The sequence below is a fragment of the Pleurodeles waltl genome, chromosome 10 (assembly GCF_031143425.1).
Source record: "Pleurodeles waltl isolate 20211129_DDA chromosome 10, aPleWal1.hap1.20221129, whole genome shotgun sequence".
NCBI lineage: Eukaryota > Metazoa > Chordata > Amphibia > Caudata > Salamandridae > Pleurodeles > Pleurodeles waltl.
In genome coordinates this window covers 764,392,655-764,407,359 of record NC_090449.1, presented here as the reverse complement: position 1 = coordinate 764,407,359, position 14,705 = coordinate 764,392,655, and the positions used below count along the sequence as shown (strand labels likewise).

Sequence of the window (14,705 nt, the reverse complement as noted above, 5' to 3'; positions counted from 1 at the left end):
ATCATTTATGCAATGCCTTTCACACTATTCTGGTCAGCTTGAGTAAATGTCTTGCCTCTACAGGAAACCAATTAAAAGCCATCAGAATTGGAGATATGTGAACTGCTCTTTTAAATATGGCTATGAGCCAGTGTTAAATGCCTCTTTTAAAGGGGCAACATGAAATTTGGGGGCTGCCATAATCTAGTTTTGAGATGACTAGCAATTAGACCACAGTTTCTAAGTCATTTGCTGGAATGAGGGATTTCATTCCAAAGAGGAGTCTGATTTCAAATTGGGCTCCTTTCATTGTAGCAATAATGTGGGTGCATAAGTTCAGGCTTTTGTCAAGAACGAAGGCCAGTGATTTACCACTTTCAATAACAGAAGGCTTGGAATCAAGCAATCTAGTTGTATCAAGCCAGGATTGAACCAGGCTGAGGTAGTGAAAAGGGGCAGGAGATGTAACTTGATGTTCCAAGGGTTAAATTTGAGATGATGACGTGACATTCACTACTGGAGATCCCTTAAGGTCCTTGCAAGGTCAGCAATGTCTTCTAGAAAGTGGAATTTGTCTTTGCAAGGTCAGCAATTTCTTCTGGAGGGGCGACTTTCAAGTAAAGCTATGTTCTATTAGCATTTAGGTATAAAGAGTTGCAAGATTAATTCAGGGGATCATGGACGGCCTTCATAGAGAGACTGAAGTGACTTTGGGAATGTGTAGAACCTCACAAAACTCCTGTTAGGAGAGGTGATGTACTGGAGAGGGACTTTGCTAATTTAATTTGCAGGCAGTGATTAAACAAGATACAAAACCTCTCATGACTGTGCAGCTGCACCCATTCTTTTTTTCAAACTTCCTAGAAGAAAAGGATGGTTACCATTGTCACATGCCTACTGACAGGTCTAGGAGAATGAAGAGGCAAGATTTGCCTTTGCTATGAGTGCACAACACATCACCAATAGTATGCTGCATGGAAGTCTTAGTGCTGCAAATGGACCTGAAACCATATAATAAATTATCGAGATGTTTACTCTCATTTATGAAGTGTTTTAACTGATTTTCAACTCAACACTCAATATCTTTAGCTAGGAAGGTTGTGGCAGAAGGTGTAAAGGTCTTCCAGCTGAGTGCTTTACTTTTTGAGAAGGGGGAGGCCTGTTCAGTTTTCAGTAAATCCAGCACTTCACCATGAGCCAGAAAGGAGATGATCATCTTTGTCAGCCCAGGAATGAGAGACAGATATATGTTTTTCACATTCTTGGGTGGAATAGGTATGTTGAAATAGGCGGAAGGTCCAAGGCTTGTGACTGTGTTGATCAAGTAAGGCTGGGATATCTCCTTGAAAGATGTCTGAGGCTCTCTGATTTTGCATGTTAAGTCTGCATTGATAATACCAGATTTGGGAGTAGAACATTAGATTTATATATCTGTCTTCCTTTCCTTTTTCCTCTCCCCTTCCATCCCCCTTTATTCACCCTTCTCCTCATCCTTCTAAACTACAACTCCTAGTAACATTTCCTCCATCCCCTTCCATTCTTTTACTTCAATTTAATTCTCCCACTCTCCTTTGTACTCTTATTCCCATTTCTCCATTCCCCTGCCCTTCTGGCACACTTCTCCTTTTTTTATCCCCCTCTCCTCTACTTTCTTGCTCCCCCCCAGTTTTCTTGTTTTTTCCTAACTTGCCTCCTCTCTCCTTCTCTTTCTTCCTGCCCATTTACCTTTCCCTACGTCACTTCACTGCCCTTTCTTATTTTTGCATACTCCAAAAATCCTATATCCCCCTATTTAGCTTCATTTCTTTATTTCTTGTGCCTCTTCATCTTCTTCTTTGCTATGCTCATGCCTTCTTTTATCTCCCAAGCTGTCTTCTCTCTTTTCTGTTGCCCTCCTCTCTTTATCCCTCTTGGACGTTCCTACCTTGACTTATTATTTTCTTTCTCTCCTTTCTCCTCTTCCTTTGACTTATTATTACTTTTTAATTCTTCCCCTCTTACTCTCAACTTTCTCAACTCCTCTTCTTTTTCTAGCTCACCTTCTCCTCTCCTCATTTGTTATCTCATTGTCCCTCTCCTACTTCCCTTGCTCCTCTCTCATCTGTTTTCCTTTCTTCTGTCTGTCTTTCTCTGAAGCTCTCCTCAAACATCTTTCTCACTCTTGAATCTTCTCACTCTTTCATGCTTTCTTCTCTCATCCTTGTTTTTGTCCCCATTTCTTTCCTGCTTTCCCAGCAACCATCTTCCCCTTCCTACTTCTTCCTTTTCATTACTTCTCATTGGTTCCCATTTGTAACAATCCTAACTCATTAATCTTCCTACTACCCAACCCCAACTAACACTAGTCACCACCCAGGAGTGTAGCTCAGGCCCCGGCAAGCACTGCAACGCAGGGGGCCCCCAACCCTCCAATATCTCAATTTGGCTCCCATTCAGACCAAGGCCAATAAAACGCCGCAAGACATGGGAGACTTGGGGGCACACAGACATGTGTTTCCTTTTAAACATTCATTTTAGGTATTGCTATAGGTATCTTGCATGTAAGCCTACTTCTGACAAGCTGGGTTTTGAATTCACAATTTTGCATACCATTTCATACAGACATGTTATTTAACATCAGTACAATGGTTTCATAGTCACGTGGGTTTATCCCAGTTGTTAGAAATGTATTTATTCATTCTGCTTATAGTCACATTTCATAGACAGTCGTCATAGTTTGGCACATTTGCTTGCCTGCTTGCACAGGCTTATTGATTGTTTTCTGGGGAATTGCCACAATTGCACTTTTTTAGCATGGTCAGCACTTATCAGTATAGTTTTGACCTCATATTTTTGCATGATTGATTAGTTCCCATGATACATTCTGATTGCGTTTTCAAACCTTATATAACAGTTACACCTGATGAAGGGTTTTACCCGAAATGCATTGGGTCTACGGTGAAGTGGGATACCATTGTTTACTGTGATCCTGAATTGTAATGCACTGCAATATTTTTTGAGCAGCATCACATTTGGGTATTGAAGATTGATCAATTCAAGACTTTAATAAAAGAACATAATTGAAAAATTGGACACCATTATTTTAATTTGATTGAGTAGCTCATCTTGCTTATATGGAAGCCTGCAGGCCTGAAAGAAGTGTGTCTTGGGTCTGGCTAATTGTTTGGTCACCAGCAACTGACTCTAGACTTGGGTGCCCCTTATCACAATCTGCAGTGGGGCCCACCTGTTTGCATTACTCCACTGTCACCAGTTCTGCCCCTCACTGACATATTTACCTTGGACCTTTTACTGACTAAAGTGCAACAATCCAACTTCTACCACTAACACACTCACCCAGCCAGCCATCACTTCCAAGCCACTATTCTGTTGACATAGAAATAGAAGTACACAAGAGGGAGAGATTCTTTCTCACTTGCATACTTTACATTATCCAGTTACAATCCCCTTATATACAACTTTACTGTACCTTCCTTCAAAGTTGGTTGGTGAGGCAACCCTAGATGATAATGCTTTACACCTTTTATGCACAGTGGTTTGACTCTAGGACAACCAACCATCATCCATCCTCCGAAGTACACTTCAGAATTCAAGATACAGAATTTATACAGTTCCAAAAACACACCACATCTAGAAAAGAAATTGAGGGTTGTCTGCACACTAATTGGTCATCCTGCTATATGATAAACTGGGAAGTGGAAAACATGGGAATGGGGTTAAGGGATAGGATTCTGCCACAGTCAAGTGACTCTTAGAAGCCCCAGGAAATAGGGTTAGAAATCTAAAAATTAATTGCAAGGAACACAGGAAAACTAATCAGAATGAATAGATGTGAACCTTTTGTCTGGATCATATTCCTGGACTAGAACAGCTAGTGGAGCCTCTGCAGAATTGCTACTTCATCCAGACACACAGAGCTATTAGAAACATCCCAACACCTCATAGCTTCAAGAGGTTCATTTGAACTGAAGTTGTATCATGTGAACCCCAGCTGACAAGACCTTGGCGAGCTGTAAGACCTGCCCCCTACTTACCACCCCTTACCATCATGCAAAGACAAAACACTGCACATTCGCAGGCTTAAGCATGAATTAAGGCCCACCTTTTCTAGTGCCATATCTATAGAAGGGAAACCTAGAGACATCAATCTTCTCATCCAAAATAAATGTGGTTCAAGAGTGAATTTTCCCCCATAGGAAACAGAAGTCTGTATAAAGCATGAAAAGCTCTATTAATTGTTCAGTTATTCACTATGCACATACCCAGTAATAGAGCATAACAACATTTCTATTTTACTCACTATGAATAAATATCTCAAGTAGCATTGTGTTTCTTTAGTCATCAAGACCTTTACAACTCAGCAGATGGAGACAATGGAGAAGGTCATTCCACCTGCTCTAAGATCACTGATGAAAAGGGGGGACGTTAGGGCAAAGATACTGCCATTCACATGGTAAACTCCATGCTCCTGCTTCAAACCCCATTAGCCAGCTCCGGAAATTCTGCAAAGACATAATGGGGTAGCAAAATAATCTGCCAAAATCTGCCAGGCTAAACAGTGATGCAAAATGGTGGTGTGTGGAGCCTTCCACCTTGGAGTTGGTAACAGCTGCATTAAACCCTGTAACTGTATCTCAAGTACACATGGAGTCTACAGGTTACCTCACTGCACTCCCAATATCTTGTCAATAATACTTTCATGTTATTCTATGTGTTAACTCTTAACACAGTACTGTACCACAGGTAAGATAGACTGTAAAAACATAAGTATAGAGTGCAAATACTGGTATCCGAACTTATATCCAGGTAAGTCTTCCTTTGATTAAAAACTTTTTGTAGACGTCTTTTGTTATTATATTGTAATTCACTGACACATATTAACTAAAAACTATGAAAGTAGTCTCAGTGACATTAAGGAAACACTAAGGCCCATATGTATTAAAAAGTGGCGCATCAGCACCTTACCAGCACCTAACGACACCATGGTTTACGCCGTATTTATGACATCGTGCAACGTGGCGGTAGGTAGTACAGTTGTTTCAAAAAATTTTAAGCTATTATGGAGCTTTGCTACGCTAGCGTCAAAATTTTTTATGCTAGTGTAACAGAGTGCTAGTAGGCCCATAGGTTTCGGTGGGCGCATCATTTTAATGACACCAAAAATGGCGCAGGAAAAATTCAAATTTCACTGCACTATTTTTGCTGAACTCCTATTGCCGGAAAGCCCTCTTGCATGCATTATGCCTGGCGCAGGCATAATGTGGCGCAAGGATTTACAAAGTGGTGAAATGCATGTATTGTAGCACTTTCTAAATATGGCCTGGCAGAAAAGCCACTTTAGCGTCACTTTAGCGTCAAAAACATGATGCTATGGCAATGCTATGGTGGCACTAGAGGCTCTTAAATATGCCCCTAATTGTTCTGATAAGGAAGTGTGGGTGAAGACCATGTCCCAGAATAGAACAGCACTTAATTTACTGTTTTGAATCACAGGGTGTCATGACCCTTGGAATGCGGTTTGAAGGATGCAAGGCTAATCTCGTCTTCCCTCCTTAAAAAAGGGGAAGAAGGGTTTAAGGATAAGAAAAAGAGTGACACTCATTTCTACCAGTATGGTTGTTAGAAGACTTGGACTGGACTCTCTGGATTGGGCTCTCCAAATTATACTACAGCATTGCAGATGCACACTACCTCTCATTGTCAAGCGCAGAAACAGACAACAGTGATTATTGGATAACTAAATGAGTAGTTCTATGACAGCAGTTATTATGGCAAACCTTTGACGTGGCTTACTCAGTGTGAGAGTAGGCATCACTGTAACTAGCCACTAGGGAAACTTTGAAATTTGCCAGAGAAGTGAAGATGACTTGTGCATCTTTCTCAAGGAAAGTAGAATAATAGTCGCTAAACTCCATAAAACAGGTTCCCATAGTTTCCAAAGTCACTCCAAGACAAAACAAAGGTCAGTACAAGGAATGGGGAGGAGGGAAGGTGAAGGAATTGGCAAAGGGAAAGAAATCAAAGGAGAGAGAATGGAATTATGGGTATGAAGTATAGCATCAAGTGGATGAGTAGAAACTACCTATGGTGCTAGACACTGTTTTTGGTGTCCACAAACACTTTATAGAGTTATGCCATCTCTGACCTGGAAGTCAACTACTGGTTCTCTGGTGGCAGGGGCAATGGTTTTAGACCCGAACCTGCAAGCTATTGTCCCCCGTGAATGTAGTCTCCACTGCCCCATTTTCTAATTCTCATATTTCTCCCTCCAATTTGCAGTGTAGACAGAGACTGTACAGGTGACCACTCCGTTTGAACAAGAGTTTGCTCTCTACTGCTTCAGTCGTCTATCAGGTAGCATGAGTTGGCACTTCTGTGAAGTGAAAGGGAGGTCACACATTACCTCTCTCTCTACTGGTTTCGGCTTTTGATGGTAAGTGTGTAATTTTCTGGTGCTTTAGGAGAGTAGAGCACAAACGAAATGAAGCACTCAATTTGTTGTCTCTTATTCGTAATGGGGCAATACACGATGCCACAGGGATTCTGAATCTATTCCCCGTGCTACATCAAATCTCACTCAGGCAGCTGATAGACCAACTACTTAGTGGAGTCCTGATGCTCACACTGAGGGTTACTTGACAGGTATGAGTGACCCATTGGTTTAAAAAAGAAACAAACCAACGGTCTGAAAAGAGCTCCACAGGCTTGAGACCCCTTTTGTAATTGAGTTGAATCATGCTTCTAAGGTCCTGTCTAGTTTAACCTCTTATCACAATTCAGTATTATGTAGATTCCTGCCACTCAGATTTTTCAGGACAATGAACTGAAATATTTTACCTTGTCCATGACATTCAAAAACACCGAGGGCTGTGCACAGGGCAGGTTCTGAGAACCAGAGATGCAGGATGTATTAAAATTGTATCATTGATTCATTGGTATCTGCTGCTTGTTTCTTCTTTTAGCTAATAAATGGATGAAACAGTGTTAAAGCATTGTCAATTGAAAATATTAGCACACATGAGGTCAGGAAGTACTTGTCACCAGTGTATAAATGGCAAGATTAGAAGTTATGTTCATAAAAGGTCAGGTTTAATCTTATCTGTGCTGCTCATCCTCAAGTTGTTGTGTCCTTCATTTACGGAAGACCATCTGAAGGATGTCGCTTAAAATCTAGTATGACATACCATTATTCCAATCCCAAAGGCCTCATTCTGCAGATCACACACACTCTAACACATAACTAGCATATACCACATTTAGCTCCATAATGAGAGAATGACCTGGTAGGAGCCCCAGGTAAGCCTTGAGGTAGATGAGTAGATCATAATGGGTACTGGTGGAATAGAGGAGACTTTATCAAAGCACTGAGTCAATTTTTTCTAATCTGTCATATTTTCCAAACAATCATGTGATTCATCATCTGTTGCCACATCTGGCCATTTAAGACTGCAAATGTGTGTATGCTGTTGCACCAGGAAATGTGAAAGTTAACCATTACCATATGATAGCAGTCTGTGGTATGATGGTGATCCCTGCCATATCATGGGAATTCTGAGATATTTAAAGTAGGGCATATGAAAATGCATTTGGCATACCATAGGTGCTACTGATCACAGTAGGCTTTAATTGGGCCTCTGAAGTTGGCCATTGGCATGTGGTGACTCTACATTTGTTTATTGATGGCAGTACCTGGACACCTGATGGTCCTACCAGAACCTAAAATAGCTGTACCTGGGCATATGATGGCTTTACCTGATTAGCTAATGCTAAATATGGCATTTCATCACATCGGATGTGCTTGCACAGTTGAAGCTGTAACTGACATTTTAAGGTAGGTGGTTCTTGACATTTGAGGTTGTACTTGCATATGATGACTGTACCAAGAGAGTTAAATAACCAAATGATGGATATATGTCACCCTAGGATGGTATTGTCTGGTTGTGTGAAGATGTGATTTGGTACACAAAGGAAGCACCTACCTGGCTAAAGAGATTGTATCAAACATTTGGGACCTTACCTTGCTTTTAAGCCTGTGTCTGACATTTGAGGCTATACATGTACATGATGACTGTACCTACGCATGTGATGGCTGAGTTTGGCCAAAGGTGTTTCGGCACCTTGGCTTTCTCTCACATAAGATGGTCTTCTGAGGCATTTGACTATGTAACTGCTAAAGGAAAGCTTTACCTGACATAGGATAGCTGGATCTGATCTATGATGATGGTGCACCCGACCACTGACAGCTGTTGTCCTTGAACATAATTGCAGGACTCTTGGCAGTAACCAATGTAATATTCGGAGTTTAACAAGGATAACATGTAGTGTACTTCATTAAAACATTTTAATATTATTACTTTCATAAATATCATAGGGTTATTTTTCCCATAGTGGTATCGTTTTCAATGATTGCAATAATGCCACCACCTATGACATCATCAGGATAAAGGGTCATTTGATATCATAGGAAGAAACTTTTCACTTCCTGTGATAGTGTTGCAGTTTACATGTCATAATATTTCTATGCCTCTACCACTATAATTTCAATTCATTTGCTCCACTACTTTGCATCGAATAATCTTTTCATATTTGGATAGAGTGATAGGGACAATAGGTACAAAATAAAAAAATGGTTGTGGTGGAACGTACACCACGGGCACATGCAGCAGTCTGCTAGACTGCTGTCTGTGACCCCTGCTGCCTGCAGATGACAATCCCTTGCTGTGCACTGTCCCTCATAGACATCTTCAACTTTGCAAATGGATTCTACCACTTTTAGGGTCTCTGTATACCATCAATAATTTGCAGCCAAAGTACTGGTTGCAAACTACTTTTGCTTTTCCCTGCAGATCGCTAGTGATAGAAATTGCATTGTTGGTTGACTGGGTGTGAGCCCTGGTCAGACGACATCCACAATCTCTTGCAAAGGGAACCACAAAAAGTCACTAAAGGACCCTGTGCTTAACCCAGGATAGCATGGCACAAAAGCCAGTCAGGCCTATCTTAGAAGCAAGGTATAAAGTATTTATGCAGCACACAAACAGTAACAAAGTGGAAACACAACTCAAAAAGGAATTACCAAAAAAATGTAGAAAATAGAGTGAATTTTAATAATGTATTTGTCACCAAAACAATCTACATCTAATCAGTAAAACCAAATTTATGAACTTCTAAACATTTTAGTGAAAATAGTGCCAAAAACCACAAAGCACCAACTAAGGAAATCCGGTCACGCTGGACTGTGTCAAAATCACAAGTTTAGGGTGACCATGATGGAGCACAGGTCAGCTACATTCACCAGGTTAGGCCTACTGAAGTTTTGTCTTCTTAAATCCCATTCATATTGGAGGGTACTGCATAAAGCAGGGACTGCTCGGCAGGAGACTGCCAGCATAGTGCAAACATCATGTCAGGCATTGTGGACGGCATTGCTGGAGCTTTGCATTGTTGGTCCCTGCAAGCCGTCGATGCTGTTGCCGTAAGTAAGGCTAGCAGTGCTTCGCATTGAATCGTGGTGCGACGGGAATGTCTTGGTGTGAACAAGTCCATTTACAGTCGCAAAGAGCACAAAAGCTTGAAAACAGCTCTTGAGCCTAACCAAGGGTCCAGGATCTGAAGGGCACCACTTTGGGGTCAGGAACTCACTCAGCTGGATCCAGGTGCTGGCATAGGATGTTAGGGAGCCTTTTATGTCCCTGAGTCTCAGATCAGGTCAGCAGACTAGCCCTTGGATTCACTCTAGTAACCCTGGGTTCAAAATGAAGTTGCAGGTCCATTTCTCCTTCCCTTGGCAAGAGGGCAGCAGGGCAGAAAGGCAGCAATACAGCAAGGCAGCAGCATCAGGTCAGCAGTCCAGCAGGGTGACAGTCCTTTTAGCAGCACAGCAGTCCTTCTTCCTGGCAGAGTATCCACAGCTCCAGAAGTTAACCAAATAATTTGTGTCTGAGGTCCTGGCTTTTAGGTCCTGGTGCCCTGAATCCAGAAAGTGGGAGAAGCTTATGGACAGTGGCTTTGAAATGTAGGGCATTTCCTGCCTCCCCTGCCCTGGTTCCAAGATGGCTGCAGTAACAATGTGGGGCATTAGGACCTGTTGTGAAGGCAGAACACAGACTATTCAGTTGTAAGTGGGGCTGTGCTCAGCTCCGCCCTCCCCCTCGTCCTGCCAGCAGATGACCCATCCAGGCATACCTAGTCCTGTGATCCAGGCTAGGCTGTAAGTACAAAAGGGTTAAGGGCAGAAAAATGCCAACTTTCTAAAAGTAGCATTTTTATCATTGTGATCAAACCAAAGCTCCCCATTAAATACGGCATCTCATCACAATTTCAAAGACACCAAACATGACTCAGCTACTAGCTCCCAACTGCAAATTACAATTATTAAATAAATAAGGATTGCCCAATATTATCCTAGAGGTGAGGGAGGCCTCATTGTAGTAAAAAACAAATTTATGAGTTTTTCACTACAAAGGCATGTAAAACGTAAACGTACATGTCTGACCTTTCAATTACACCGCATCCTGCCCTATGGGCAACCTAGGGCATGACTTCAGGGTAATTTATAAGCAATTATAGGGGAGTTTAAGGCTTGGCAAGGGAATTTAAATGCCAAGTCGACATGGCAGTTTGAAACTGCATTTAGGCTGTAATGGCAGGCCTGGGACATGTTTTAAGGTGCTACCTATGTGGGTGGCCCAATATGTCCTGCAGGCTCACTGGTAGTATTTCATTTCCAGGCCCTGGGTATATAGTATACTACTCTACAAGTAAATAAATATGCCAGTTGGGTATATGCAAATGCAACCATGTTTTGGGGAGACCTAAGGCCAACATAAATGAATTTAAAATGTTAGAGGGTGACCCTAGAGAAAGGGCCAAGTCCAGCAGCTAGGATGGGTTAACATTTGTTAAATGGTGTCTACTAGAATGTCTCTTCACTGCTGGGGTGGAGAATACATTGAAATGCTTTCTATTAGGGACAGTGACAGATTTGAATAATAGCCCAAAATGTACACATCAGCCTTACTGCAGTGTAAAAACCAGGGTGGGGTATTACATTTTGTCGGGATGGTAATATTGTACCAGAGATGGAAAAGCTAGATAAAAACATTCTCCTTATCTGGCATCAACCTATATCTGTCTATGCATTATTCCTCAAATTATTTCAAAAAGGAAATGACTGTAAATAAGGACTCAGAAGAGCATACATGCACTCTGGAGCACATTACGAGTGGTGGCGGTCTAGATCCCGGCAGTCTGGCGGTGACGGAGGTCCTAATCTGCCAGGGCAGTGCTGCAAGCAGCACTGCCCTGGGGCTTACAACCTTGTTCTCCACCAGCAGTTTCATGGGGGTAGCACCGTCATGAAAAGGCTGGCGGAAAACAGGTGCAGGGGGCCACAGGGGGGCCCCTGCACAGCACCATCGCAATATTCACTGTCTGCTTTGCAGGCAACATTATTGCTGCCGGGCTCGTTTACGAGCCGGAGACAATGCGGTAGCCTGTTTCCTGCTAGGCCAGCGGGTGGAAACTTAGATTTCCGCCCACCAACCTTCCAGGAAACCCATAATAGCTCCTGTGGGGAGGTCACTGCATTGGCCATCCTGTCGGGCGTTTGGCAGATGGACATTTCTGTCCGCCAAACTCGTAATCAACCCCTCTGTCTCTCAGTGTTCCTCTTTTTTTCTTTTTTTCTGTCTTGTGGTCTAAAACTGGGAGTTCAGAATACAAACGAAAAGCACAAAAATGCAGATTGTGGTTATTCTGATGTGTATTTGGCAAGCTAGTACTCTTTTACATATCTGCAAATGTTGTTAACCCATGGGAAAAGAACATGTCGTATAACAGTGTAGTCACTTTTTTGTAACATTATCCCTTACAAATAATTCCAATTTTGTTTCTATCACAACAGGGGGAAGATGATCCCATCTGACCTTGAAAGAAGAATTATTGAAGTTAAACAAAAAGTAAGTAATTGCTTTCATGCATGCAGCTTTGTTCCTTTGGTTCCTTTATAACAAGTAAGCAACTTGCGTCCTTCTTTATGAGGTTCACTAACGAGCTTTTGCATGAGGGACAGAGTAGTTACCATCTCTCTTCTGGTTGTTCATATAGGTAAAAAAAAAAGTGACACTCATTTGAAATTAGAGAGGTGAAATCAGAAACAAAACAATGTGGAGGATCAGACTTGGTAGAAAGGAAATACATTGGTTTTAAAAGCCCTATGATTCTAAAAACTGTTTCATTATAAGTACTTACGAGATTTGCAGTTTGAGATTGTTTTTTGCGCGCAAGTTAAATCGCTTGGCAGTACTAAGAGAGGGCACACCAATATAATCTGAAAACGAGAAAATACATAGAAAACATAAGAGGTCAATTATTTTGCACGATAAAACACTCTTTACATGTATTTTAATGTGGTCTATTGCTTTTACGCAGCCATTATTTCAAATATTTGGGCGCTGCTAATTGTTATTACCAATTAATATTTGAAAAGCCACTCTTTTGTGATTTTCAGTAATTCTAGCCCCCACGAGTTTTGAAACAGTAATAGATAGATAACAGAATCTTAACTTAACCACTGGTATTTTCAGACCAAGTTACCTTGGCGCTATAAAATTGTTCTTGATATAAGTTTCTAATCAAACATTACTGATTTAATGTCACATTACATTTTCTATAACATGTTATATGTTCTGAGGCGGCACAAACATGCCTTCTACAGTCATGTTTTATAGAAGTAGGTATCAGAAATAGCGACCTCACTTGTCTTCCCATGTCTGAATCGCCTGCAGCTATTTAGGAGAGCGGTGCACATAGAGATTCCTTGCCACTGGCATTCAATGTCAGTTCGGTAGTAAAAATCCCCGTCCTGTTAGTTTGGCAAACATTTGTATTCAATTTTTATCTAAGCCTTTTACAGCAAACAAGAATAATCCAAACCGCAGTAACTCTCCCTCCACCCCTTGGGATCCTTGCTTGTCAGGCCTAGGGAGTTTTTTAAACACTCATAAGTCTTGACAGGTGGCCACTCTGAGCAGAGCAGAGGGGATCCCGCATGCTCACTCTTCTGCTCCATCACTCTTCCGTAGCACAATCGGGAGGTCCCTCAATGTTATTGCACATGTAAATGTCCTGAAGTCAGCTGTAAAGTAGTCCAGTAACAAGCCCCACGATATGCCAAAGACTTGTTTTCAGTCTGCAACATTGTGAGATGTCTTCTCCATCCACAGCATTCACCACAGCCTGTGGTACCATTTGAGCCCGGACAGAGGGCTGCTCAGAAGTATCTCTTTGACCACCTGCGATAGAAACAGGACAATATTTTTTTTTTACAGATTACCTAGGTATCAAAACCAGTATGGAGCTAGGGACAGATGTTGGAGCCTTCAAGACTGTGAATTAAATTACATTTAAAAGAAATAATACATTCAAAATCAAATTATTTGCATTGAAGGATTTTATTATTTTGTTCTACATTTAAAAAAAACATACAAGTCATTGACATTAATAATTAACATAGAAATAATTTCAATAATTTCTTCGAGCAAAATTAACTTTTTTATATTTCCTTATTCTTTACTAGAGATAAACTATGCAATAGGGACAGAGATATCCATATCTGTGGTTGTCTTCTTTGAATGGGAATTCTATAAACAAAAAAAAAGAAATCCAAGGTGCCCACAGTGCATGTATCTAGATTCATGATTAAGGACCATTTTAAAATGGCAAGTAGCATGGCCTGTAGCAGTGAAGGACAGGGGGGCCTTGAGAGATGAGGCTACAGATTGGAAGTTTCTAAAAAGGATGGGAGCGGAGCAAGCACAAGAATAGGTCTGAAAGCCATCCAATTATGAGTATGGGACACCCCAAAACCACTGTGGGCATTGTATAATTCACAATAGGTCTTCAACAACAGAGTTGAAGCTTTCTGTTTGTGAGACCTAAAATTAATGACCTAGTAAAAAGCTGGTACATTTAGGTCCTGCTTACGGGTCTGGCGGTCACTAGAATGCCAGACTTGGGTTGGCAGTCAGGACCACCGTTGCTGTGGCGGTCTGACGCCACATTACGACCCTGGTGGTCAGGCCGCCAGAGTACCGCCGTCTCCGTCCAGATCTGTGATCCCGATGGATTCAGGGCGGGTGCAGGTGGCAATCAGCCAGGGCACCCTTGTTCTCTGCCAGCCTTTTCATGGTGGTTTCCACCCGTCAGCCCAGCGGGAAAGTTGTAATGGGCCCAGTGGGAAGGTAGCCAATAAGGTGGTAACATCCCCGTTGGAAGTTTAGTGGACGGGAACTTGTAACAAAGCCCTTTGTCTCTGCTAATACTTATTTTCTTTTCTGATGTTTTGCTCCAAAAATACATATTTTCTCTCAAAAAGTCACTAAAATTAAAATGGTCTGGACTTTATCAGTCCTTTAGTCAGTCTATTTATCAAATCCATTAAAAATATAGAGTTTCTAAAATAATAATTAGTGACAATGTACAAGCCAAAATATTATCCCAAAAACTAATGAATATGATAGTATTGGCATGTAGAAAATGAGTAGAGGGGAAATTCCTCTGGTGATAATGGCTATTTATGTGATTTGTCATTACTTTTGGAAACCTTCTTAAAATTTTAAACTGAAAATGCTTACTGTCCAATGTTAGAAATTCGGTCTCTGGCTAGCAGTCAGTTTTCACTCTGTCCAAGCCGGACCCTCACTCTAGTCAGGGTAACGGAGATA

General features: G+C 41.5%; 1 protein-coding gene across 1 annotated transcript in view; it reads left to right on the top strand.

Annotated features, from left to right (window-relative positions):
* The window catches only part of GAD2 (glutamate decarboxylase 2), a 508,839-nt gene that overhangs the window by 207,017 nt on the left and 287,117 nt on the right, over window positions 1-14,705 (top strand). The window contains exon 9 of the mRNA XM_069211360.1: window positions 11,885-11,939. Within this exon, the coding sequence (XP_069067461.1) occupies window positions 11,885-11,939 (55 nt within the window). The remainder of the gene's footprint in view (window positions 1-11,884; window positions 11,940-14,705) is intronic.